The following is a 26,832-nucleotide window of genomic DNA, read 5'->3' on the forward strand; positions in this document are numbered from 1 at the left end:
GCTATGTCTCATATAATGAAATTGGTATTTGGGGTCCGATGCTGGTGTCAAGTGAGGCGGGATTTAGTCACCTAGGCATGTTCAGTTCTGTATCTGCGGCATCGAGTCACATATTTGCCATCCGACTGCCTTTTGTGTTATTGAGAATTCGTCATTGGAATAGAAGGTTCTGATGTCATTTTTTGTTAAAAATTGGAGTTTCAATCATTTTTGTATTAATCGCCTACGGTTTTTCATATCCCTTTTGTTATTAAGTTGATCAATATACAGTCCTTTTTTGTTAGATATGGACCGTGTGTCTGAACTCAATATGCTAATGGCAAAACTTATAGATACTAGAGATTTTATGCCTGGTGGCTGTGACCCATGAGCTTGGGTGGCATGGACTGATACAAGACCATTAATTAAGAAATATGAAATCATAGAAAAATCTGCAGCCATGAAACCATTGTTGTTTCTCTATTGTCTTTTTTAAGCCTGTCTTCTTTGGGAGACGAAATAAAGATGATCATAAAAGACATGAAAGCAAATCAACAATAACCTCTCTTTAGCATAATACTTGTTACTGTCTCCTTGGCTCACTCACGGCCAGGAATATTGCCAGTCCTGCAAATTTTCTGGCTTAGATTTAATCCCCAAGACTGAAAACGAGTGCCATGATGCTCTCTGATGATCACTTCAAACCCACTAATATGGAATTAGGTTGTTTTTTTTTTTTTTTTTTTTTACTTTGAATTAAGGATCAACAATTATCTCTATTGGGTCTACTAAGGTTTTTCACGGTTATTAATGCTCTCCACATGCATTTACATGATATTTTACTTTCATTCCACTATGTTGACGTGGTATTGATCATTAATCATCTGCTCTTTTTTATTAAAAAAATAAGAATTGATCTAAAAGTTATGGACAACATCACATTATCACAATAGGATAAAAATAAGATAAGAGTGTAGTATATAGAACTTTCCTTTGAAGATAGACCGGAGGGCGAAGATCTCCGATCAATATATATCATGTAATGTAAGTTTGCCATTACTTTTCTTTATTTACGTGGTTTACCAATGCAAGTGTGTGCAAAAGAAAGTAAATGTGAACCCCACTACAATTACTTTCATAATCTTCACAAGGACCTCTTCATGCCTTGTCCCCCAAGTTGAGAAAAACATCTTTCAAACATCTCCCTCCAAAAGGAAAAAGCAAACGAATCAATTTAATCTCTGTGTTCATAATAATTTGCGGGTTTGCATAGAATTATTGTATCTTTCATGTAGAGCATAAAGTGATCGTGACTGATTGAGATGCAAATCTAACATTTATCTAATAAAAAAAATGCTATTTATTATCGTATAATGTGATTTGGAATAACTAGATGATAAGAGAAAAATTATAAATAGTTTTTTAATTATTTATTATCAAGAGAGATGATAAAATAATAATAATAATAATAATTATTAAAAATTAAGATAATAAGTTGTTCATATATCTTTGAAGGGTGCATATGGGGTTAATAAGTACTCCAAGACTTTTGAAACAAGAGTAAAGTTAAACAGCAATCAACAAAATTAGGTACGGTTTGAATGGTAATTTAAGATGAGATGAATTGAGTTAAAAATTAAAAATTAAATAAAATATTATTAAAATATTATTTTTTAATATTATTATTATTTTGAGATTTAAAAATATTGAATTATTTATTATATTTTGTGTGAAAATTTTAAAAAAATTATAATGATTAGATGAAATGAAATGAGTTGAAATTATTCTTGTATTCAAACTGGGCCGATCAACAACCACACAACAATCAATTCAATATATATTTTGGTCACACGAGAGTCTATCTAAGGCTACGTTTAGAAATAGAAACGGTTTCATCTCATCATTACAATTTTTTTAAATTTTTACATAAAATATAATAAAAAATTCAACTTTTTTAAATCAGAAAATAATAAGAATATTAAAAAATAATATTCTAATAATATTTTATTCAACTTTTAACTTTCATCTAAAACCATCTCATTTCATCTCACTATTTAAACAAAGTCTCGTACACTCTTTTTGAGAAAAATGAGATCTAATATTGAAAAAATTATTTTTTTATATAGGTTCTAGATTTATCTATTTTTTAAAAAAGAGTGCAAAATTTATAATCCTTAAAATTGCATTTTTTTTTTTTTATTTGAATGGTGTGATATTCGTTTTCATATAGGCCGGTCAAGTAGTTCAGGTAGAGACCAATTATATATAATTATTACTTATTGAAATAAAAAAAGAAATGGTGATTAATTGACAAAATATTCTATTAGCCGATCTGCCTAACAGTTTTGTAGGTTGTGGTAAAAGGTTTGAAGAACAATTGTGGGCCCCACTTCAATTGCATCATATGAATTGGCCTGCTTCGAATTATTTCTCGGAGAGGGAATATAAAAGAATATGTGTGATCTTCGTATTCATCCTTAGAAAATCAAATTGCAATCAGACAAAAGAGTTCAGACAGATGGTTAGGAACTTTGGTCTGTCCAGTTAGGACGACTTTTTTGTGCATCCTTCGTCAAAATTCTTTATTAAAATTGTGTCACCTGACTTTTCTTTTCTTTTTTTTTTTTTCTTTTAAAATAATAAAAAAAAAATCTTTTTTAACGATTAAATCATTCAGATTCCAATTTAGTTATAATTAATTCATAATTTTTTTCAACTTAATACATCTTATACGTGAGATTCATAATCTTTTTCAATTAATTGTCATAAAAAGTATTAAACGCATCTTAACATTCAAACATATTTTAAACTCAATTTAGACGGGTCTCATATAACTTACTCCACTACTCAACTCACTATTACTCATAAAGAATTGAGATCAGCTTAACATCCAAACACAGTCTTACTCTTGTGAAGCCATATGATCCCTCTAACTGTACTATCATTAAATGAAAAAAATATATATACAATTCAATTAAAAACTTATTAAATGAAAAATAATACATCTAATTAAATCAATTATTCTTATTTAAAACTAAGATTACTAAATGGCAAATAATATACTAATTTATTTTAAAACAGAAACTAAGTATGGAGGCGTGATTAACTTGATATTGTAAAAAAATAAAAAAATAGTTCACAAATAAACCAAAACAGTCTTACTCTTGTGAAGCCATACTGTATACCACATTCTCATCCCACTATGTAAGATCATTCAATAGTGATAAACGTGTCACATCTTACATAGTGGGATGAGAATGTGATGGTAGTGTGGTATATAGAATTTTCCTTTTAAATTTACCATATTCAAAATACTTATTTCAAAAATTATATATATTATTTTTAGTTAAATATCCCTTATCATTCCCTCGCTTGATTAGTTTTAAATAAAACTCAGCCTATTATCCCAAAACCCCCTTCCATCAACAAAGAATGGAAAAAAGCAATAAATTACAGAATATATACAAGAAAAAGTATAGATTAGAAGGCTTGGATTATCATAATCTAATCACAATGGTCTTATTTCACTAAAGAAGGAGGTCTTAGTGTCCATGGCCCATTCTGATCATCAACAAAAGATGAGAGGACCCAACTTTGACAGCTACCAAAAAAACAATCCTCATTGATTATCAATCAAATATTAAAAGAGTTTGTTTGGATTTAGGTTTGAAGGCTTAAAAAGTCTTTTTAATAGTCTAAAAGTTCTTTTAAAGTAAAGTAAATTTATAAAAAGTGCTTTTAAGCACCTAAAAAAAAATTAAAAATCTTATTTTTCAAAACTAAATGTGTTTGAATAGTAAGATATTTTCAAGTATTCTGTAAATAGTAATGAAAAAATAATAAAAAAGTAATGATAGAATATTGAATAGTAATAAATAGCAGTAAAAAATAAGTAACAAATAATAATAAAATAATAAATAGTAGTGAGGTATTTTCAAAATATATAAAAATACTTGAAAATACCTCAGTATCCAAACTAGTAAAAATTTTGTTGAAAAGCTATGTTACATTTAAAAAAACAACACCATAACTAGTTTTAAAGTGATTTTAAGTACAGGTTTACCAAATAAAAAAGAAATTTTTAATAATAAATTGTTTTAATGAAATTCTATAATTAAAAGCATTATTATAAAAAAAAATAATTAAAAAAAAAACTCTATTTCTTACTTCAATCTCGGCACTAAAGACTTGTTGGGTCAACACATTCATTAAAATCTTTTGCAATTAACCATTTTGTGGGCTGTGGAGCCCTAAATAGTACCTTAGTTTCTTTCGCTCATCTTTGCCTATGGTCTGCTTTTTTCATGAGAAGGAAAGTTTAAAACAATAAAATAAAATATAAATAAGTAAATGAAAAGTCCATTTTTTTGACCCAAAATTTTCTCTCTCTTCTCGCATAAAACTTAAAAAGAGCAATCTTCCAATTTAAAGCGTGAATCTGTGTTTAATTTTCTCCAGTAATAAACAACGACATAATGTCATCATTTAAAGTACCCTTTCTCTCTTCCTTTAATGGTCTAGGGGTTCGCTTTTTTCTTCACACACTTCTGCTTTGGTAGGTTGTGCCGTTGAAGTGATGGGCCCGAAACTCCACTGAAGATTTTAATGGTGCGAGTGGTCTCTATCCTTCTTTCAGCGCTCCATTTGCCCCCCTGTTTTCTACTGTCTCGCATTTGGGTTTCTTTGGGTTTTTCTCTGAAAAGATAAGATCTTGAGTTCTCTGATTTCTCTGTCTGATGGCCATGGGAGCTGACTTTCTGAGGTTTGGGCACATGGCTTTTTGATTTTGGACATAGGTTTTGGAGATAATGGGGTAATGAAGTTGGGTTAGTGTTTTGGTCAACTGCGGTTGACTCTGGTTTGGTCTTTGCTTTCAAACGTATTGAGCTTGTGATTCTTAGGCTATTTTTCAGCTGCCCGTGAGTTTCTTCAGATGGGTGTTTGATTCTAAATGTCAGTTTTGGATATTACGAAATAACTTTACTGAATAATCAGAGTGACTTCGTGTTATGTTTTGAAGGTAGGTTTTGGTCCTGTAGTGACAGCGATCATTAGGTTTTGTGATCAGTTGTGCGTTTGTTGCATTTACGTGTTTGTGTGGGAAATGGTGATTGGAGGATAGTTACTTGATTTTGGAGGTGGGGTTTTGACAAATCTGGTGTTGGCAAGTCCTTGGACGACGAGAAATGGACAGAATGATTCAACCGCCTCTGGTAAATTGGTTGTCAACCTTTACTGCTCATTTTCTGCTCTAATTTACATCACTTGTTTCTTTTGTGATAGAACCGACTGCTGAGTTGGACAATCCTTTGTTTATTTCATGCTCTTTGAAATTGCCCTTTTCTCATACTTGTGTGTAAGTTTGCGTTTCTTGGTTGTTTCCTGTTGTTGAATTTTGTTCCAATTCAATTCTGATAATCTGATTTGGTCGCTAAGGTGCTTAGAAAAGCTATAATGTACAATGAGACGACCGTGAGTTTCAAATGCTTTATAGAAATTGGACAATGCACACTTTTGTGAGTGTAGTTACTTAATGTACGAGATCTATTTGGTGTTTGTTCTCTTTTCGGAGGAACCCTTGCTGAAATCTTCCCAAAAGAGTTGGATAAGGAGAAGGTATTTCAGTTGTACGTCTCGATTGTAGGAAATAACTTTGGGTATCTTGTAGGGGATTGATAAAAAATTCTCTTCTAGAAAATGTACTTGTGATGTCATGTAAACCAAAATGGGTTTTTTTTTTTTTTTTTTTTTTTTTTTGGGGGGGGGGGGGGGGGGGGGGGGGGGGGGGGGGGGGGGGGGGGGATAGAAAGCAGTATAAATGGTATAGAGGATTGGTTCTAAATGCAACCAGAGAGTCCTTACCACCATGGCCAGCCATCATCCCTCGTGGCTATGACAGGGCATAAAAAGTATAGGTTGCTTGTTGTCCGTGGCTTCTATAATTGGCAGATGCTAGAGACCCTGAAATTGAAAATGCAAACAAAAAAGTAAAACCCACACGATCAATATTTTCCTTTAGTTCCTTTCATGGCATTAAAAGGCAAGGTCCCTAGCCGTAGGAACCATTTCAATTCATTGGCATCTTTGCTAAACTCTATTCCTATGTATTATTCCAAATTCTTGTTATGCTGCTCCATTTGGTGTTTGGTGAATAAATCTATTTCGGTGGATGAGTTATCTGGTAATACAGTTCTTTAACTTTGAGGCTTGTGTATAATAACTGTTGACTGTTGTTGCCTTGTTAATGGCCTCATTAAATAAGATTCAAATTTCTTTATAGTTTTATTTATATCGTACTAATAAAAAAAAATTATATCATACTTAGCATTTACTGTGCGACTTATTGTATTGTTACTTTTCTTTCATTATACATATTAATCTTACTTCAAACAGTTATTTATAGTTTGATTTTTGCAATAATTTTTTATCCACTTTTTCTTTAAAGAGAGGGAAAGAAAGATGCTTCTGTTAAGCACTTATATACAAGACTTGTTTATTTACCCTCCGTTGGTGTAACGAAGTAGGTGACAAGAAAGTTAATTATTGTACGCACGTACCTTTGCAGGTTGATACAACTTGTTTATGTAGGGTAGATGCAGGCCTCAAAACTGTTGCTGGCGCCAAAAGATTTGTTCCTGGGACAAAGCTCTGTCTTCAGCCTGACATTAAACCATCCATTCATCCAACAAGAAGCAAGCCATCACGTGGTGACAGGAGTCGAAATCAATCCCCTCTGCTCCCAGGACTCCCTGATGATCTTGCTATTGCTTGCCTAATCCGTGTCCCAAGAGTTGAGCATAGGAAACTCCGGCTGGTCTGCAAAAGATGGTATCGTCTTTTGGCTGGCAACTTCTTTTACTCACTTCGTAAAAGCCTTGGGATTGCAGAAGAATGGGTATATGTCATTAAAAGAGACCGAGATGGGAAAATATCATGGCATGCCTTTGATCCTATATATCAGCTTTGGCATCCCCTCCCCCCAGTCCCTAAGGAATATTCTGAAGCCCTTGGGTTTGGTTGTGCTGTCCTTAGTGGGTGTCACCTCTACCTGTTTGGTGGTAAAGACCCGCTAAAGGGATCAATGAGACGGGTCATATTTTATAGTGCCAGGACTAATAAATGGCACCGTGCTCCAGATATGCTTCGCCGGCGACATATTTTTGGATCTTGTGTCATAAACAATTGCTTGTATGTAGCGGGCGGAGAGAATGGCGGTGTGCACCGATCCTTGAGATCAGCTGAAGTCTATGATCCTAACAAGAATCGGTGGTCCTTTATTTCGGACATGAGCACAGCAATGGTTCCATTTATTGGGGTTGTCTACGAGGGCAAGTGGTACTTGAAAGGGCTCGGGTCTCATCGACAGGTTCTGAGCGAGGTCTATCAACCTGAAACTGACAGCTGGCACCCGGTTTATGATGGAATGGTGGCAGGCTGGAGGAACCCAAGTACTTCCCTTATTGGGCACCTTTATGCTTTGGACTGCAAGGATGGCTGTAAACTTCGGGTTTATGATGAAGCTACTGATTCCTGGAGCAAGCATATTGACAGTAAAATGCATTTAGGGAATTCTCGAGCATTGGAAGCAGCTGCTCTTCTTCCCCTTAACGGCAAACTGTGTATCATCAGAAACAATATGAGCATTTCTCTGGTGGACGTTTCAAAATCTGAAAATGCAAGGGATCCTGCGGCTGAACATTTATGGGAAACTATAGCAGGGAAAGGACAGTTCAAGACTTTGGTCACAAATCTCTTGTCCAGCCTTGCTGGCCGGAACCGCCTGAAAAGTCACATTGTTCACTGTCAGGTTCTTCAAGCTTGAACACCGTAAATAAGAACTAAATGTGGCTCTGAACTTTTTAACGTCTCTTTGTTTCTGATGGTCTATGACAGGCATGGGAAGCTGATGCACATAAACTTGTTGTAGGTTCAAATTGGACGTATAAATCATGTTTACCATGATGGGTACTAGATGGATGAGGATGCTTGTTTTGCTAGACTTTTTTGTTACAAAAATATATAATACACAGTCGTTACAAATTAAAGATTTAAGACCCATTTGGCAGCTCCGTTTAGTTTAGTTTTACTTCTTACTATATTGTTATAGATCTATTTCGAAAAAAAGAAAAGGAACTTATTTCGGCCATCATCAATCAAGATCATCCATGCAAGAGCATGCAGTTTCATTAACTGTACAACATCTCTCCAATGAGCTTTTAAGAATTTCAAGCACTCTGGTGCTTATGTAGTTAAGGCGCTGTCCAGCAATTTATACACTGCCCAAGCAGTCAAGATATGGTTAAATAGTCCACTTACTGCGATAGAGAATAATATAATTCTTCATTTTTTTAACAATCATTATTTTATAATCTCACCATTAAGCTAACTATCTGATGTTATCTCAAAGGAATGATGAAAGGACAATTGTTCAAAAGATGATTAATAGTTTTTGGTAATTTAAATACTGAGATATGCTTACCATAGAGTTTGTCTTACCCTTAATGACTGGGTTTCTTTCATCTTCCCTTTCCGGCGCATCTCACCGGGATGAATATTTAATCTATTTCAGAGTTAATTTGCTCGTTTTATTTTTCCTGTTTTTTAGTTCTTGTTATTGAGTATGGTGGTTCTAGTCATTTCGATAGGGTCGTGCAGGAAGTTTCTCATTGATCAAAAGATATTTGAGTTGAAATGTGAAAATGATCAATGGTAGAGAATCACGGAGAGTAGTCGTAGGGTCGTTAAATTTATTTCTATTGGTGTTGTAGCAATGGAGTGGTTGGCATCGACGGTGGGGGATTGTGGTGCATCAGTTGGATCTTCTGAGTTCTTTAGAATTCCCAGAAAATGGAATTAGGTGTTGGTGGTGCAGATGCGCCAGAATAGATACGGTCAGTTTTTTACGTTGTCAGAGTTTGGGCATGATAAGAGGCGCGGTCTGATTATGGTGCCATAAGGGTTGAAGGGTGAGGGATGAAGGAGGTTTGGAGAAGCGCTGAGAAAGGTAATTTTGTGTTCCTCCGTTTCGGTCGAGAAGAACAAAGCTTAGGAGAAGGTAGCTTTTTCTTTTCAGGTGGAAGCAAGATGGAAGGGCTCTTTCGTGGAGGTATTGATGAAGCTGCTGTTGAGGATGGAGGTTAGTAGGGAGGGGTGTTTGGCGGGGGGGGGGGGGGGGGGGGGGGGGGGGGGGGGGTGCTGGTGGGAAGTTGGTGCAGCCTTCTTCGAAGTTAAAGCAGCAGGCGGTTCGTATTTCCAATGGGGATGTTCAGTTCTCCAAGGAGTCGTCAGGGAAAGGGGAGGAGTTGTCTTTTAAGGCCATGCAAAAAGTGTTATTGGATATAAAGAATAAAGTTGAGTTTATTCTATAGTGGGTTGAGTTGGGCACGGGCTTGGGCCTTTTGGGCCCAAAAATTTTCAATAATGAATATGTGGATAAGTTGCACCGTGTGGAAAGGGAGTAGGCTGGGCTCTGGCATGGGCTGTAAGGGAGCTGAAGACTTGAAGGGCAAAAAAGAAATGGTAGCCCGAGTTTGGATAAAAGCCCGAAACTGGTGTGGAGGGTAAAGGGTCGTACCAATATTTTGGTATCGAAAATATCGGTCACAACTTCTTTCTCCTCCTTACTAGAGCATAAATGTTCGACAGTCACCGAAGACCTTTTAGATTCTTTGGGATTGAGGTGATAAGTTGTTCTGTTGGGAAAACTATATCTCGGAACCAATTCAATCTGATGTTGTATATCTCTCATAGGTGGAAGGCCAGGAGGAAGGTCCTCTGCATTAGATCCTACAAACTCATACAACATCTGTTGCACCTCTGGCAACAAATCACGATTAGCTCTGCCATTACTACTGCATGGCACCAAGGCATACACCATGCCCTCTTTCTCTGCCTCTGCCCAAAATTTAGCCCTATATAGAAGATTGTTCCATGTTTTAGCCTCAGGTTCAGAGACAACTCCCTCCCTACAAGGTGCTAAAACGACATTCTTCCTTTTAATGCCAAGGGAATAGGTTTTCTTGCGTTCATCTTGAACCACTCTTCTATCATACTGCCATGGTCTACCTAACAATAAATGACAAGCATCTATAGATACCACGTCACATCAGCCATTATCAAAATACTTCTAGACAATCGAAAAAGAGACCAAACACCACCAGTCGATTGTGACCTCATTGCCCTTCTTCACCATGACAGATTGTACGACTTCGGTGACGGTCTATTTTGGGTTGGAGCTTCTGAACTGCTTCCTCAAATACCACGTTCTCACAGCTACTACTATCTATGATTTACTTGCACACCTTCTCAATAATAGTGTAGGTAGGTTGAAAAATATTAGTCCTCAACCACTCTTCTCCTGATTCATCCTTGAGAGTTAGTAAACTTTTTTTTACAACAAGGGTCTCATTATAATCTCTGTACAAAAGATCCCCTTCATCATCGTCATCGTCAAAGACAGGTTCTCCAATGTCCTCATCATCCTCCATGTCATTCACATTAATCAGAAGGTTTTCCCCTCCTGATTGGCAGGCTTTTTGCATTCCATTGCCCTATGACAGGGATCCTGCATATGAAACACTAAATATTAGTGACGCTTGGACTCTGACCTTGAGTTGAGTACGAAGTAGGGTGAGTCTCCTGTGGATGGACTCCTTATGTGTTCAGGTCGCTTCTAGCCACAGGTTGCCTAGTTTGCTACTTCTCTATGATCAGAGCATGTTGATTGGCCTCAGAAGCAGTCCATAGAGAGTGGAGGCTAGGGACGTCCTACACCGTGCTACCATCTGCTCTTTAATCTCAGAAAGATCATTCCAAGCCACCAACTAATAGAACTCCTCGGTATAATCATCAACGGATCTCACTCCCTACCTCAATATGTGAAGACCTTGAAACAAGGTTTGAATATATCCGAAGGGTAAAAAGTGACCTTCATGTATTCCCAGTCGCCAATCTTGATCTTGTCCTGTCGCTCCATGGACCACTTCAATTGCTCCCACCAGACAAACGCTCGACCCTTCAACTTAATGCTAACCAGTTTCACCTTCATATGATCTGGAACATCTTTACAATAAAAAATACGCTCCACCTTGTGTAACCAATCGCTGAAACCTTCAGCCTGTCGAGTACCAAAGAATTCCAGTAGATTAACTCTGAAGCCTTGGTCTCCAGCTCGCCCATCCCTACCACAATACTCCTGAAACAGAGCATGATTGTGATATGGGTTCTCGGAATTGGAGTCAAAATATTGATCATATGTCTGACCTTCCAGTTTAAGGTCATAATATTGATCACACAAGTTCCCTAGTCAACTACATGCTTCAATTGGAAACCTTAATTCCTTCTAAGTCTAGTCCTATAGATTGATTATTACAATTTGTCTGGATCCATCCCCAAATTCGCTCTCTATCCTTACCCAACTCACTTATCTAGACCTCTCAAGAAACTCATTAGGCAATTTGTCATGCCTAACCAAAGCTAGTTCTAATAACTCTTCAACATTATGAATTTTATCTTTGAGTTCTCTCAACTTAACAAAGCTTTCGGATTTCTTATGAAACCATGACAAATTGTTGAAGCTAGATCCATCACATAACAATCTTCAAGGCGTAATAAGCAAATGGATATGGAATGCAAGTAAATAAGCTTCTTTTTCTTTCAACTTTTTCACATGCTTTCAAAATTTTCGACGTATTCTCTCTACTAATTTAGAAAAGACCTTAGAAACATTGGGTTGCAAGGATCATTGCTAGTTACAATCAGAACCATTAATTATACATTTTCCTTTTGGTTGGGAACTCTTCCCAAGTTGCATACCATCCAAATAAATTGCACATTCCCCAATTTACATATATATCATTGATTTCTCTCACAACTTTCTCTGAAAATTAAGTAGTGCTACAGAGCAGTCACTGTAGTGTGTGCACACCTTGCACACATTACGTGGCTGCTTCTGGTTTTTTTTCCTCACTTTATCTCTCTCTCTCTCTCTCTCTCTCCTTCCTCTGGCCTGATTCTCCCCCACGCCCGATTCACCTCCAGCCTAGCCCGATGCCGCCGTGCACCGTCTAGCCGCACCGCCACCATCGGCGACTCCCTCTCACGTCGGCTACCAAACCAGCCACCACCAATCTCCCTCAAGCGCAGCTCTCTCTCTCTCCCCTGCAATAACCCAACCGAAATGGATTTCACCCATTTCTCTCCACCTGTACCGCCGTAAGCGGCCACCCAGGCCACCGCAACTCCACCAACTCACACCAGTGACCACCTCTCACAGACCCAGCCACCACGAACCTCCCTCTCCCACTCTGTCGCACACACCCAAACTACCCATAAAATGGGTTTCACACAAGCTAGGGGCCACCGACAACCCTATCGTCGCCGTGCGTCGGTTCTAGCCCTACCGAGCAGCTCCTCTAACCATCGTGACTCCTCCCCAAGCACCTCCGAGCCAGCCAAGCCCTCCACCTCTCTCTCAGTCTCTCTATCTCGCCCTCCACGTCTCTCTCGCTCTCCACCTCTCATCCATCAGCTCTCTCTCTCTCAATCCGGTTTGGATGATGTGTGAGAGATGTATGGTTTGGATGATGCCACGTCATGTGTGCAATGGATGCAGCCAAATAGTGGCTTCTCCCAAGATTATTTCCTTGAAATTTGCCCGCATGATACTTCCAACAGTGGAATGCTATGAAATTATCTACTGCAAAAACAAGTTGCAATACATTCAGTATTCCTCCATCAGTTACTCAATTACACAAAGAATAAATCTTTACAACCTCCTCACACTTCACACTTCACATTTTTTTTAATTTTTATTATTTTTTTCTTTTATCAAATATTTATTATATGAATAATGAATAGAAAATTTGAAATAATTTAAAAAGAATAAACTCAAAAAAAATTTAAAAAAAAATATTAAAAAATTTAAAAATTTTAAAAAATGTGAAGTGTGGAGTGTGGTGGAGGTTGTGTAGCAAAACTCCCAAAGATCAACTTCGTCTCTCACGCCATCCCTACACCTAAAAGCCAGCTCTTCTCCTCTTTGCCTCTCACTCGGTCCTTCCTGCCGAAAGTAAACTCCCGCTGTCTCCCTATCTCGCACAGCCTGAACCGACGAAGTCTAACTCTCTCACGCTTGGACTCCTCCATCACTGAAAGCCCAGGTGATCTCTCTCTCTCTCTCTCTCTCTCTCTCTCTCTCTCTCTCTCGCCCTGTCTGTCATCCCAAAGTGTGCGCATAGCCGCACCAACGAAGACCAAGTGTTTGTGTGCGCGTGTATGGTTGTGCAACCAGCCTTGTGGTTGTGGAGTTTTTGCCCATTCTAACTCCTTGGTATGGCTCAATACTTAGGTAATATATGCGATTGCAAGATTGAGTCATTGGGGTTAAAAATTATATTTTTTATAGGTAACTTGGGGTTAAAAGTTATAGGAATAAACTCTCAATACAGCCCCCACAGAGGGTCTAAACAGCCACGTCTATTGGGTAACAATGCTGCAGAATTTTCTATAGTGGCCAAGTCTTACCCTTAACAAACTTGAATTCACATAACTATGTATGATGTTATGATGTCACTTGAGTGGCCTTGATTTAGAAATGTTCCTTGCACTTTTGAGCCTTAGGGTTTTGTGTATAGACGTAGAGAAACAGTTAAGAACAAGCTAGGATCACAAAAGATTGGGAATTTTAAACTTTAGCATATGCCCCTTGAAACTTCTTCGATTTAAAGATTGTGTAGAAAGTTGCAGCCTTTAGGAATTGAAGGATGGGGTTTAAAGGAAGTAGAAAACTTTTTTTTACAGTATTCTTTTTTCATCATTAAGTAGAAAACATAGTTAACATATTGGTAATCTCGTGGTGGATTAGGCGGAGATGTGGAGTATGGTATTTAGAGAATTTTTGGGATAATATACTTGTTCTTATGGATTCGATAGTTTGTGTAGTCCGGCATGTTTATAGGGAAGGAAATAAAGTTGTTGACTGGTTGGCTCGGAGTGGGGCGGCTGGTCTTAACACGGAATGGAATATTATTGAGGATTTACCTAGGATCCTTCGTGGATTAATTAGACTGGATAAACTAGGTTTACCATATTTGCGTTGCTGTTAGAATCATCCATCTTGTTGGTTGTTGGCTCGGAGTGATGTTTGGTTGTTGTAAGGTTTTTTGTCCATGTTTTGTGCTAACGTTTGTGTTGCAGGTGTGGTTTTTTCTCTAATTTTTGTTTTTTGGATAGAAGAAACTAAGCTATTTTTTATACCTAGTTTCAGATTTTTATATTATATCCCTAGGTATTGGTTTGTAACCACGGTTTTCCTCCACCATAAGTGAGTGTTTATTAATAAAATTGGGACAGGGTCACTCGTGGACAGGTGATTCTCGGCTCTTTAATTAAAAAAAAAAAAAAAGTCAACATATTGGTTAAAGATGAAATCCTAATCCTTCTTACCCACACACACCCTATCTCTCTATACCTAGCATTGACGTTTAACTGGCACCAAGAAAAAGAAGGAAAAAAATAAATATATATATTTTTGTTTGATAATTTCCTTCTACTTTATACGGCTTCTATCTTAGACTTATAAATAACTAGAAGTTAAGTGGATTCAAGAAAAGTCCATATACTACATAAAAGTGATCGGCTTGGGTGAATATCGAGCTAGCTAGGTAGTTTGCCAAAAAGTTGTAATGCTGTTTATCTACTTGTAATTCTTCTTCCTTGCCCTCTTTTTGAAACAGTTTTGTTTCTCTCTGTACACAATATGTCTCCACCTCCAAGTTTTAATCCTGATACCTTTTATATATATCTCTCTCAAGTTAATGGATGGGCAAGGCGAGAAATCACTGGCATTGTTTCCGGCTCTAAGTTTCACAAGATCATGTGGATAAGATGAGGTTTGCTTCACATTAAAACTTCAAAATCAGAAAATTCTTGAATCCCAACTTGTTAAGCTTTATTCCAAATACATTTACTAAAGGAAAATGTTATTTTGCCCCCTCAAACTTACCGCTCAAAGTTACTGTTCAAATATTTTATTTTATTTTATATTTCTTAATGGTTAAGAAAATGACTATCAATAAAATTATATATTTTTTTTATTTTTTATTTTTTATGATTAAAGATGTTAAAAAATGTATAAAAAAAATTGCAATAGCGGTATGCCCAATGATAAATGCTGGGCAGCTGACTAGCAGTACCTTTTACTATAAGTATTTTGATGACATGGAATCTCACCAGGCAGTGTTGGTCGAACCCATCACTAGAATGTAAACTCCAGATTACATTTACCAAGAAAATTACCTGCCATTGTATGGAATCTGAGGGTTAAGTCGTTCCCTCCAAGAAATCTGTCGAACTTTTACATTTTCTTTCATTCTTGTAGTTGGTTATTATTACGTACCTCCGGTGGATCAATCATTGTACTTCATTTTTTAACCTTCATAACCTTGTGAAAAAAATAAAGCATTTCTATCATTGCATTAGCTATTCGATTGATCTTAAACTCTATCATAGTATCGGTAACTACCTGTCTTTTCTTAAGGGAAACTGGGTAAACAAAAGTAGGGATCAAAACGAATGGTAGTTCACTGGGTCTGTATTTTCTCTAGAGGTGCTGGACTCGAACCTGCATGAATTCCTGGAGTGTTTTTTTTTTCTTTTTTTTTTTTTTTTTTGTTGTCTATTTAAAAGTATTGAGGCCTTTTGACCGTTCATTATTGATGGCAAGGAGCTCTAAAAAATGAATCAGGACTTTATTTCTATTAGAGCATTTAGATATCGCATTTCCATACTTGTATAAAAAAGAAAAGATATAGCAAATTCCCATTTGTTTTTGTTACTAAAGATGGTCCGAAGTGATTGAATGTATAGAAGATGAAGGAGGGGTGGGTGGGCGTTCAGATGATTTATTATTTTTTGTTGTGATATTCTTGTAGCATCTTATAAGGACTAAATAACGAAATAGAGTAGCTCTTTCAATGTGCAGGTAGTTTTGTTGTGGTTGACATAAGTCGAAAGGAAAAGGCTCTGGAATCAGGTAGCAAGGTGGCATGCCTTGTGTCCCAAGTTCTCTTTTATAAACAATAAGTTCGCCATCTTCAGAAATCTCCGGAATGGTGAGTTTTCTTCACATCTTAACAACTGCAACTGATAAAATTATACTTGTTTAACCAATTATGCAAACCTCATGAGGATGACGTGATTGGATTGTGAAAGTTTGATGTAGCTGAATCAGTTAAATAATAGTAGCCGTAGCAGTTCGAGTTTTTCAATGTTCGCACTGGGAAACAGAAGCAAGCAAGCTTCGCTGAATCATTTCATGTTTGCTATTTTTACGTTGCTTGTATTTTTCTTCCCCTCGACGCAGGCCCGAAATCTTCTAATTTACACGTTTAGAGGATTCTAGTTGTAACATCCCGTATTTTAGTGTATTTTTATTGAATGATTATTTTTATTAATTCAAAAAAATTTATTCTCTTATTTTAAAATTGTCGGATATTTTTAAATAGTTTATTTTATTATCTTTAAATTGTGAAAATGAATTTCAGATGTTTCCTTAATATTTATTATCGTTATGCATTTAAATTATTCTTTCTTTTAAATTAATTGATTGTTAGATTAAATTATTTTATTTTCATTGTATCATTACGTTTAAATTATTTTAATTGACTAGCTGTTTAAAAATCATTTTCGTTGGATCATTTTTTTGACCCAAGATGTAAGGATTGGACCTCATTTCTTTCCCTCAATTTTTCTTTTCCCTCTTTTTTTCTTTTCTTCTTTTTTCTTTTTTTTCCTTCCTTCCTTTTCTTCTTCCCTTTCTCTCCTCTCTCTCCCGCGCGGAAGGCCTCTCCCCTCTCTCCCCATGCGTTGCGTCGCCTTCTCCCAGCTCACCGCCGCCGCACTGCCGTGGCCGGCACCGCCCAGCCCATCGTCTTCCCCTCCCTCCGGCGACCACTTCTCTTCAGTTTCAGCCTCTCTCACGCCACCGTTAGCCACCACGAACAACTCAAAGCCGCGGCATTCCTTGAACCGTTGCGCCGTCGTCGCGCCACCTCTGGCCACCATTTCTTCACCACTTCATCCTCGACCTCCTAGCAACCCAAAACACCCATCCTTAGCCCCGATCTATCACCGGTGAAGTACATCCAACTCCATTTTTGTTTTGGACTTTTTGGCCTAAAACTACCTCCTACGCTGCCACCCACGACAAACCACCATTACCACTAGCTTCACTGACATCTCTAAGCCCTACCCTATCAATTTCGGGTCTTGATTTGTATCCATTCAAAAGTGGATTTTTGAGACCCACGGCCACAGTGCATTTTGCACTGTTCTGCAGCTCTGTTGCCACTTCTTGTAGCTCTGTGATCCTTCGAAAATTATAATATAGCACTGTAAGTATTTTCTCAAAGAACTTTCATGATTTAAATGTATTTTTGCACTAACTCATTTTATATGTGAACTGGTTAGTTATGCCAGACTGAATCCGAGGAGTTCGGGAGTCGGATGGATTGTGGACGGAGTTGTTGTGTGTTTGGTTTGCATTGTTAGTTGTTATGGCGTTGTTCATGTACATGGCATATTGCACGCATGATCATGTTTGTAAATGAAACTGAGTTTTCGTGTACATACATTCACGTTCATGTGTTTATTGAAAACTGGATTTTCATGTGTTTATTTGAAAATTGGATTTTCATGAGAAATGATTTTGAGTGTTTGAAACAACTGGATTGACTGGTTTGAGAAAAAAGAAAAGAGACTGTAGGGATGGTGGTAGAGTCCCGCCTGTGATTCCCGCCTACGGTGCACGCGGTAGGGATGGTGGTATAGTCCTGCCTGCGATTCCCACCTACAGTGTCTGATAAATGGTTGATTTTTATGTGAATCATTTTCTGAGAAAATGACGGATTATATTTTTGGGCCAAATTGAGATTTTGGCGTGTGTTAGAAAATAATCATTTTCGGAAAAAATGAGGTTTTGCGATCTATTTGTTGGTTGCATTAATGCGTTTTTATCCCGAGAGTTATTTGGATTATTACTTACCTGCGGTACCATTTTATGGTATTGCAGCTTTTGATGCAGATGTGGATGACGAGCCTTAGCTTGGCTCTGTTGGATGAGTGATCTGGGATTGCTCCCGTATCTAGATTTGTTTTATCAATTATTTATGTTTTTGCTTTTGTAATATATTTTGGGATGACTGTATAACTTTTTAAAGATGATTTATTTTGAATGTTTGTATTTAAGCTCTGGTACTTAGATGACTTATTTATATTATCCACTGCAATTTTTATTGTGCACTTTTGCATGTTGCACACACTTGAGCACATTTCGTTGGGATGCGTGACTTGTGTTGTCATCATCCTGACGTCACGATTCTCGTATTTTTGTACATGGGAGTCGGGGCGTCACACTAGTGGAAATTTGCATGGGAAGACCTCCCAGCAAGAAGAGGATGAGCTTGAATCTAGTGACGAGGAGGGACTTCCCCCAATAGAGGTCAATACTAACAGAATCAAACCCGTTGAACTTCAATCAGATGTGAAATCAGATTCGGGCTCAGATAGAGATTCTTAAGTTTTTAAATATGAGACAAAAAACGTCATTTTAAGAGTTGCACATGCAACCCGAAATATGAGGATGGGAAAGACTTCTGCATTAACATCCCAAATTCTTGTCCAATTTGCACGATGTCGTTTTTGTTGAATTGAATATGTAGTCGAGTGTTGAGACCTAAAACACACCTGCAATATGGGTCTAAATAGTTGGTTTGATGTGACGATCGTCTATAATTTTGAAATATTATTTAAGTGCAATTTACATTTATCCTTTTAAGCAATTCGCCTCCTTTTATTATAATGTGCAGAGAGCATCATTGAAAAAAATGCCAGAATCGGGAAGAATATTGTTATTGCAACCTCAGAGGTAGGATTGTTTACTGCCTAGATCAATGAGCTTATGATATTGTAGCTTTCCCGCCTGCACTTAGTTTCTGTTTATGGTGTGGAATTGCAGGCCATATAAGAGGCTGATAGATCTTTTGAAGGGGTTTACTTTTACATGGTTTTGTTATATAACAAACTCTCTGTCCATCCTCTTTTTTAAGTGTTTTTTAGTTTTAGCGTTTTCGGTTAACGTGATCAAAAGGGTTAATGCCTGTTCTTGTCAAGGTATAACGTTTGTAAATTTTGTAGCAGCTTTTTTACTACTATTTAATATTTCTATCATTACTTTTTCACTATTATTCACAAAATATCTGATATCACCTCACTATCCAAACGCAACCTAAGTATTTTTTACAATCTTCTGGCAAACATTTAGTGCTACAGTCATTAAAAAAAAAATCTATTAAAGTAAATTCACAAACTGATATAGCTTCATCTGATACATTAGATCTATTTTACAATAAAAATAATTTTATAATCTAATATATCGTATCAAAATATGTCAGTTTGTAAATTTATTTTTGTAGAATCTCTTTATGGCTAAAACAATTTTCAATTGAAAAATTATATTCATCATCTCCACACACCACACTTATTTTTTTTATTATTTTTATTTTTTTCTCTTACCAAATGTGTGGTGTATGGATAATGAGTAGAAGAATTCAATTAGTTTAAGAAGAATAAAATCAAAACAAATTTTTTAAAAAAACTAAAAAATAAATAAAAATAAGTGTGGTGCGTGGTGTGTGAGGATGATGAATAACAAAACTCTTCTCAATTAATATATGATGATATTTTGTTCATAGATCAATGTCAAAATTATTGATGCTATTTTGCTTTTATATATTTAACTTGGAAGAAACGTTGGAATATCATTGTTGACTAATTAATGCAAGTCTCCAATGGTCTCTACCTTCTAAAATGTGTTATGAACTTTCCAAATCTTCTCCTCTTCTTATACTTCACTTATTGACTTTATTTTTATTTTTTATAAAATTTCATTGGCACTTATGAACGACTATGACTTCAAAATTATTGATGCTATTTTTGTTTTTATATATTTAACTTGGAAGAAACGTTGGAATATCATTGTTGACTAATTAATGTAAGTCTCCCATGGTCTCTACCTTCTAAAATGTGTTATGAACTTTCCAAGTCTTCTCCTCTTCTTATCCTCTACTTATTGACTTTATTTTTATTTTTTATAAAATTTCATCGGCACTTATGGACAACTATGACTTTTTTTATTTTTGTCTTTTGGCCACAATGCATTACATTATGAGGTTGCAGAGTATATGGGGAATTCCCCAAGTAGAATTTTTGCACGAATTTCACGCAAGTTCTCTACTAAGTTACATGCATGCTTCAATTCTTTCAATCTCCTATAGAATGATTATCTCAATTTCTTTGGATCCATCCTAAATTGGCTCTTTATCCTTAATCAACTCACTTATCTGAACCTTTCATGAAATTAATTTAGCGATTTGTCATGCCTCATCAAATTAGTTTGCTCTAGTAACACTTTTACACATTTACAAATTCTCTGAGTTATTCTTCCATGTCCAAATCTACAAAGGTTATACCTTGACAAGAACATGCTGACAGGATTGCTCCAAATTCGTCCAATTCTACCATCTATTCAGAATATCTATATTATAACAAGTTTATCATGGACTTTAGAAATTGTGAGATGCTCTTCCCTGCTGGTCTGACCTTGAGAACAATAGTCTACAATGATCATTCTCGATTCCTCTAGTTTTACCATCTATTTGGGGTTTATATCTTTATAACACTTTTCACACAAAATTTGAAAATTCTCGAGATAGTTTCCAAAACCTAATCTGCAAGAATTAGACCTTAAGAATAATAGCATGCAAAGATCTCTCTCTCCCAATTTCCATCACCCTCTATTTGATTACACATTCTCATTTTTTCCAACAATATTGTTGGAAAGAGCGTTAATGCTCTCTCCGGTCATATTCCATCATTAATGTTGGAGAACTTGATAGAAATAGAAACATTGGACCTTTCTCAAAAGAAGTTGTTTGGAAAAAAATCCCACAACTAACCCAATTTACTTTCCTGACAACTTGTTCAACAATCTTCTCACAGGTCCCACACTGCATGGAAATCAATTTGAGACAGTTTCCGAACAATTCATTTGATGGTAATCTAATATATGGTGCAAATAATTTGGTAAAAGACCTTAGAAAAGAATTAAGTAGCAACAATTAACTCGGAAATGAATAATTATATATGGTACTAAATTTACATCCATGTCAGCCAAACATTAAAATTGGTTTGCAAAATCTAAAGATTCTTTTAAAAACACAAGAAATTTAAAATGAATAAAAAAAATAATTCTTTTAAAAACTTAAAAAAAAATCTAAAAGTTACCGAAAAAAAACTAAAGATTAGAAAGGGGAAGCATCTATCTCTCGCCTCCACTTGCTCTGACGGAAGGAAAAACCTCCCCAAATAAAGTGTGGCTTAGGCCGCTAACGTAGGTGAACTTGTGACCGTGCATGGCAAAGATATTATATTTTGAATTTAACATAAACCAATATATTATCATTATATGTCAACTTCTCTGCAAACCAAGAAGTCAGTATATCCAAACTATATATAAGAAAATGCTTTTTCCATCCACCAAGATTAAATTGCTGAGAAAACAAAATGAAGACCAATGAGGAACACACACAAAAATCAAGATCAAAATTAAATAAAAAATTAAAAATTAAAATGATATCAAACTCTGTTCCTTGACATCAATCGTAAGTTTCTATTCTTTTCCACAACAAATTAATTATAAAGTTTCCTACCCACACCACTTACATCATTGCTTGCTTGAGCAGTACTTACTATATAAATAAAGAGCCCTTGGCTTCTTCTTCTCTCACTATCTCAACACTCTAAAAAATTATTAGTCTAAAACCATGACTACATGTTTCCGCTTTCTCTTCTATGATCTCTTAGTGTTGTTCCTTCTTTCACTCACAGGCTATTTGTATTCTCCACAGCCACTTTGTCATCAAGATGAGAGCTTAGCTCTGATGCAATTCAGGGATAGCTTTATCATAAAATATACTTCATGTCCACCTACGACTACATCATGGAGGGTAGAAGCAGAGCATGGTAGATCAGATTGCTGCTCATGAGATGGGGTGAAGTGCGACCCCCACACAGGTCATGTTATTGGCCTTGACCTTAGTGCCAGCTGTCTCTATGGTTCTATAAACTCCAACAGTAGCCTTTTCCGCTTTTCTCATCTTCGGAGCCTTAATCTTGCTTATAATGACTTCAATCAATCTAAAATCCCATCTACAATTGGCAATCTTTCAAGGCTATCATATCTTAATCTCGCCATGTCTAATGTTTCAGGAGAAGTGCCTTTCAAAGTTTCATACCTCTCCAAGTTGTCGTCTCTCGATCTGTCTTCCAATTATGATTTACTTATTGGAAGTCTAACAAGGTTAGTCCAAAACCTAACCTGCCTTGAAGAGATTCTTCTTCTTGGAGTCAACATATCGTCCAAAGTACCTGAAAGCTTGGCAAATTTGTCTTCTTTGAGGACTCTAGATCTATATGGTTGTGGATTGTACAGGGAGTTCCCAAGTCGAATATTTCAACTACCACAACTACGAGTCCTTAGCATAGGATACAATGAAGATCTCACTGGTCACTTGCCCAAATTTCATTCCAGCATTGTCCTTCAAACTTGATCACTTTCTAAAACAAGTTTTTTCGCTAAACTACCGACTTCAATTGGAAACCTTAATTCCTTAGAGCTCTTAGATATTGCTCATTGCAATTTCTCTGGATCGATCCCAAATTCTCTTTGAAACCTTACCCAACTCACTGATTTGGACCTCTAAGAGAACTCGTTCGACAATTTTTCATGCCTCACCAAAGCCAGTTCTAATCACACTTTTCCACATTTACGGTATTTATATTTGTCTTCTCTCAACTTAACAAAGTTCCCGAATTCCCTATGAAACTAGAACAAACTTGTGTTTCTAGATCTATCAAAAAACAATATTCAAGGATCGTTCCCGATTTCTCAAATTCCACCATCTATTCAATATTTATATCTTTCTAACAACTTTCTCACCGGCTTTGAAAATTCTCGAGATGTTCTTCCCTTACCTAATCTACGAATGTTGGACCTCCAAAATAACAGGCTGCAAGGATGCTTCCCGATTTCTCAAATTCCACCATCTATTCAAGATTTATATCTTTCTAATAACTTTCTCACCGGTTTTGAAAATTCTCAAGATGTTCTTCCCTACCCTAATCTACAAATGTTGTACCTTGAGAACAACAGCCTGAAAGGATCTCTCCCGATTCCACCACCATATGTCCAATCTTATCGAGTCAATATAAATGCATTTACGGGAGAAATTTCACCGTTGTTTTGCAATCTGAGTTCACTTGTTGATCTTGATTTGTCCTATAACAATTTGAGCGGCATGTTGCACCCATGTTTCAACAACTGAAGCTAGTCTTTGACATCACTCCAACTACAAAGCAATAACATCGGTAGAACCATTCCAGATGCATGGGCAAAAGGGTGCAACTTAAGGATTCTCAACTTGAGTCACAACAAATTACAAGGTCGGTTCCCAAGATCATTGGCCAATTGTACGAAGTTAGGGTATCTTAATGTTGGTTACAATAAGATCCATGATACCTTTCCCTTATGTTTGAAACTCTTTCAGAGCTGAAGATTTCCATTCTTCCCTAGCCTAATATATATCTATTCAACCTTGAGAATAATAGCCTACAAGGATCTCTTCCGATTCCACCACCACTTGCCATAATTTATCAAGTCAATAAAAATGCATTTACGAGAGAAATTTTCCGGTTGTTTTGCAATCTGAGTTCACTTGCTGAACTTGATTTGTCCTATAACAATTTGAGCGGCATGCTGCACCCATGTTTCTGCAACTTAAGCCGGTCTTTGATAGCACTTGAACTACGAAGCAATAACATCGATGGAACCATCCCAGATGCATGGGCAAAAGGGTGCAGCTTAAGGATTCTTGACTTGACTCACAACCAATTACAAGGTCGTCTCCCAAGATCATTGGCAAATTGTAAGGAGTTAGAGTATCTTGATGTTGGTTACAATAAGATCCATGACTCCTTTCCCTTATGGTTAGGAACTCTTCTTGAGCTGAAGATTTTCATTATTTGCTCTAATGGATTTTATGGTGCAATAAGAAATATCCAAATCAATTGCACATTCTCCAACTTGCATATCCTTGATCTCTCTCACAACAATTTCTCTAGAAATTTTCCCGCAGAATGCTTCCAACAGTGGAACGCCATGAAATTATTTGGTGCAAAAAAGTTGCAATACATGATGGACTACTATTCTGGCATCTTTTACTCAGTTACACTAACAACCAAGGGTATAGAGTTGGAGTATCAGAGGATCCAAGATGAACTCAGAGTCATTGATTTATCATGAAACAAATTTGAAGGAGAAATTCTAGAAGTAGTGGGAAATTTAAAAGGACTACACATTCTCAATTTCTCCAACAATGCTCTCTCAGGTCATATCCCATCACCGTTGGCGAACTTGACATATCTAGAATCATTGGATCTTCACAAAATAAGTTGTTTGGAGAAATACCCCCACAACTCGTCCAACTCACTTTCCTGGAGATTTTTAAAGTGTTCAACAATTGTCTCACAGGTCTCATACCACATGGAAGTCAATTTGAGAGGTTTCTGAACAGTTCTTTCGATGGTAACCTAGGATTGTGTGGATGGCCATTGTCAAAAGCATGTGGAGATTCACTGCCTAAACCTCCAATGTTAATGTTTGAAGGAAATCAAGGTTTAGTGTCTCCATTTGAATTTGGGTGGAAAGTAGTTGCGATCGGGTACGGGTGTGGATTTGTAATTGGAATTGTTATTGGACAATGGGTGATTGCAAGGAAGCAATATTGGTTTGTAAATACCTTTAGAATTAAGAAGTAGCAACAAACTCAAGAATGAATAGTTGATATATTAAATATCTATATATCTAGGATTGTAATTGTATCCGCCCATCGGATGGGCATGGTGGCCAAATAGAATAACTTGATGTTAAGTGTTATAATGATAATCGAAACACAGTTCTAGATGTGATAGCTTTATATGTGTATGTGTACGAGAGAGAAAGAGAGAGAGAGACCTTAATTCATTTATAAATTAATTTCATAATTGATGTTTATCATTTCATGAAAGCTAAATGGTGATCATTTTAAAAAGCGAAAACCTATTTTCTAGCATGGTTTTTTGCACGTCCAATATATCATCAAAGAATGTCTCCTATGATGAAAAAGTATTGGTGTTTAAGCTTTTTTTTTATAACTATAACAAGTCACACAACAAATAATATATTCACTTGTCAAACTTGCAAGTAGCAAATGTCATATTTAAAGTGTATTACGAGATAAGAACCATAAACAAGGCCATGCATGCTACATCATGTTCTTTCCACACGTTTCAGCACTAAGGTTGCTAAATGGGAAGCTAGCACCCTCCCACATGTCACATCCACGACTGGGTGGTTTGGCGTTTTAACCCCTCACCCTACCTCTTTTTTTCAATAAAATGGAACTTTTATTAAAAAAACTCTCACTAAGACGGAGGAATAACCATATACAAGTAAGCAATACACTAAGACTTATCTATGTAAATAAGGCAATTCCAAGTAGTCCGTTCTCAAGAGACCCCACAACCTTCCAATACTAATATCATTTCCAACAACTTCCATGATGTTACTATTAGCATCATCCTTTACCAGAAAATCAGCTACCATATTGGCTTCTTTATAAATGTGATAAATGCGGCAATTCAACAATCGGAAAAGAGATTGAATATCTTCCCAAAAATCCCACATATACCAGAGATTACAAACACCAGATGTGATCCATTCCACCACTACTTTTGAATCCGACTCAACTACCAAATTTCTAACATCAAGTTGTTGCGCCAATCTAAGCCCATCCAATAATGCACATCCTTTAGCAGCTGAATTAGTCGAGGTACCGTAATAATGTGCAAATCCCGCCAGAGCACAACCATGATTGTCTCGTATAATGCCACCACCTCCATTCGAACCACCATCCACATTAAGTTTCAACCATCCCCTCCTTGGCCTAGTCCACACTATTGCTTTAGGAGGCTTTACGATAATAGGAGCAATAGGACAGTTAAGCTCTGTAAGTAATCTCTAGATGACAACCTTGAAAAGCACTGAACCTGTGAAGAGATATCCAGCAAATAATATTTGACCATCCGAACCACCGCTTCCCACTTCATGGCCTCATCCTCCATACGCACACTTTGAATGCCAAAGTGCCCAAGAAATTAAAATGGGAATTATACCTATACATAACCCAGCTTGAGAAGTTCTTGATGCCTGAAGCCACCAGACGTTCACCACATCCTGCCAAGTACGTAATTGAGGAAGTCTAATAGCAAACACAACAGCAAAATAACCCACACTTTACGCGCCATCTCTCCTTCACGCAACACATGATCAATAGTTTCAACTTGAGGATAAAAACAATAATTACATTTGGAAACTATTAGAATACCAGTTTTTTGAATCAATGCATCCACAGGTAATGCTTCCTTTTGAGCTTTCCAACAAACAAAGGACATTTTTTTTCTTATGTTTTTGCCATAGCCATTTCCTCCAAGAACAAATATTGCCTCTCCTTTGGATGATATCCCATGCCGACTTGGTGCCAAAAATACCATCAGACTTCGGCAACCAGATGAGTAGATTCCGTCCAGCTCTCAGCCTTACTGGAGACGAAATAATTTTTGTAACAATTTCCGCTTATACCAATTCACAAAGCCTGCGCTCATCCCAACCATAATGAACAAGAACTGCATTCAATTTCA

General features: G+C 36.6%; 1 protein-coding gene, 1 long non-coding RNA gene and 1 pseudogene across 2 annotated transcripts; all 3 read left to right on the plus strand.

Annotated features, from left to right (window-relative positions):
* Positions 1-1,014: 1,014 nt before the first annotated feature.
* Positions 1,015-12,868, plus strand: LOC121252446. Its single transcript, XR_005938224.1, has 3 exons — positions 1,015-1,027; positions 2,498-2,500; positions 12,737-12,868. It is a non-coding gene; the product is annotated as an uncharacterized LOC121252446 (long non-coding RNA).
* LOC121252445 (F-box/kelch-repeat protein At1g55270-like) lies at positions 4,412-8,031 on the plus strand. The gene is made up of 2 exons (XM_041152099.1): positions 4,412-5,192; positions 6,545-8,031. The coding sequence occupies exons 1-2, from the start codon at positions 5,166-5,168 to the stop codon at positions 7,799-7,801; spliced, it is 1,284 nt and encodes a 427-aa protein (XP_041008033.1). The 5' UTR covers positions 4,412-5,165; the 3' UTR covers positions 7,802-8,031.
* Positions 12,869-14,642: 1,774 nt separating the features above from the next.
* LOC121251601 lies at positions 14,643-18,642 on the plus strand (annotated as a pseudogene).
* Positions 18,643-26,832: the final 8,190 nt, after the last annotated feature.

Source organism: Juglans microcarpa x Juglans regia, chromosome 2S (genome assembly GCF_004785595.1).
Source record: "Juglans microcarpa x Juglans regia isolate MS1-56 chromosome 2S, Jm3101_v1.0, whole genome shotgun sequence".
In the NCBI taxonomy this organism is placed as follows: Eukaryota; Viridiplantae; Streptophyta; class Magnoliopsida; order Fagales; family Juglandaceae; genus Juglans; species Juglans microcarpa x Juglans regia.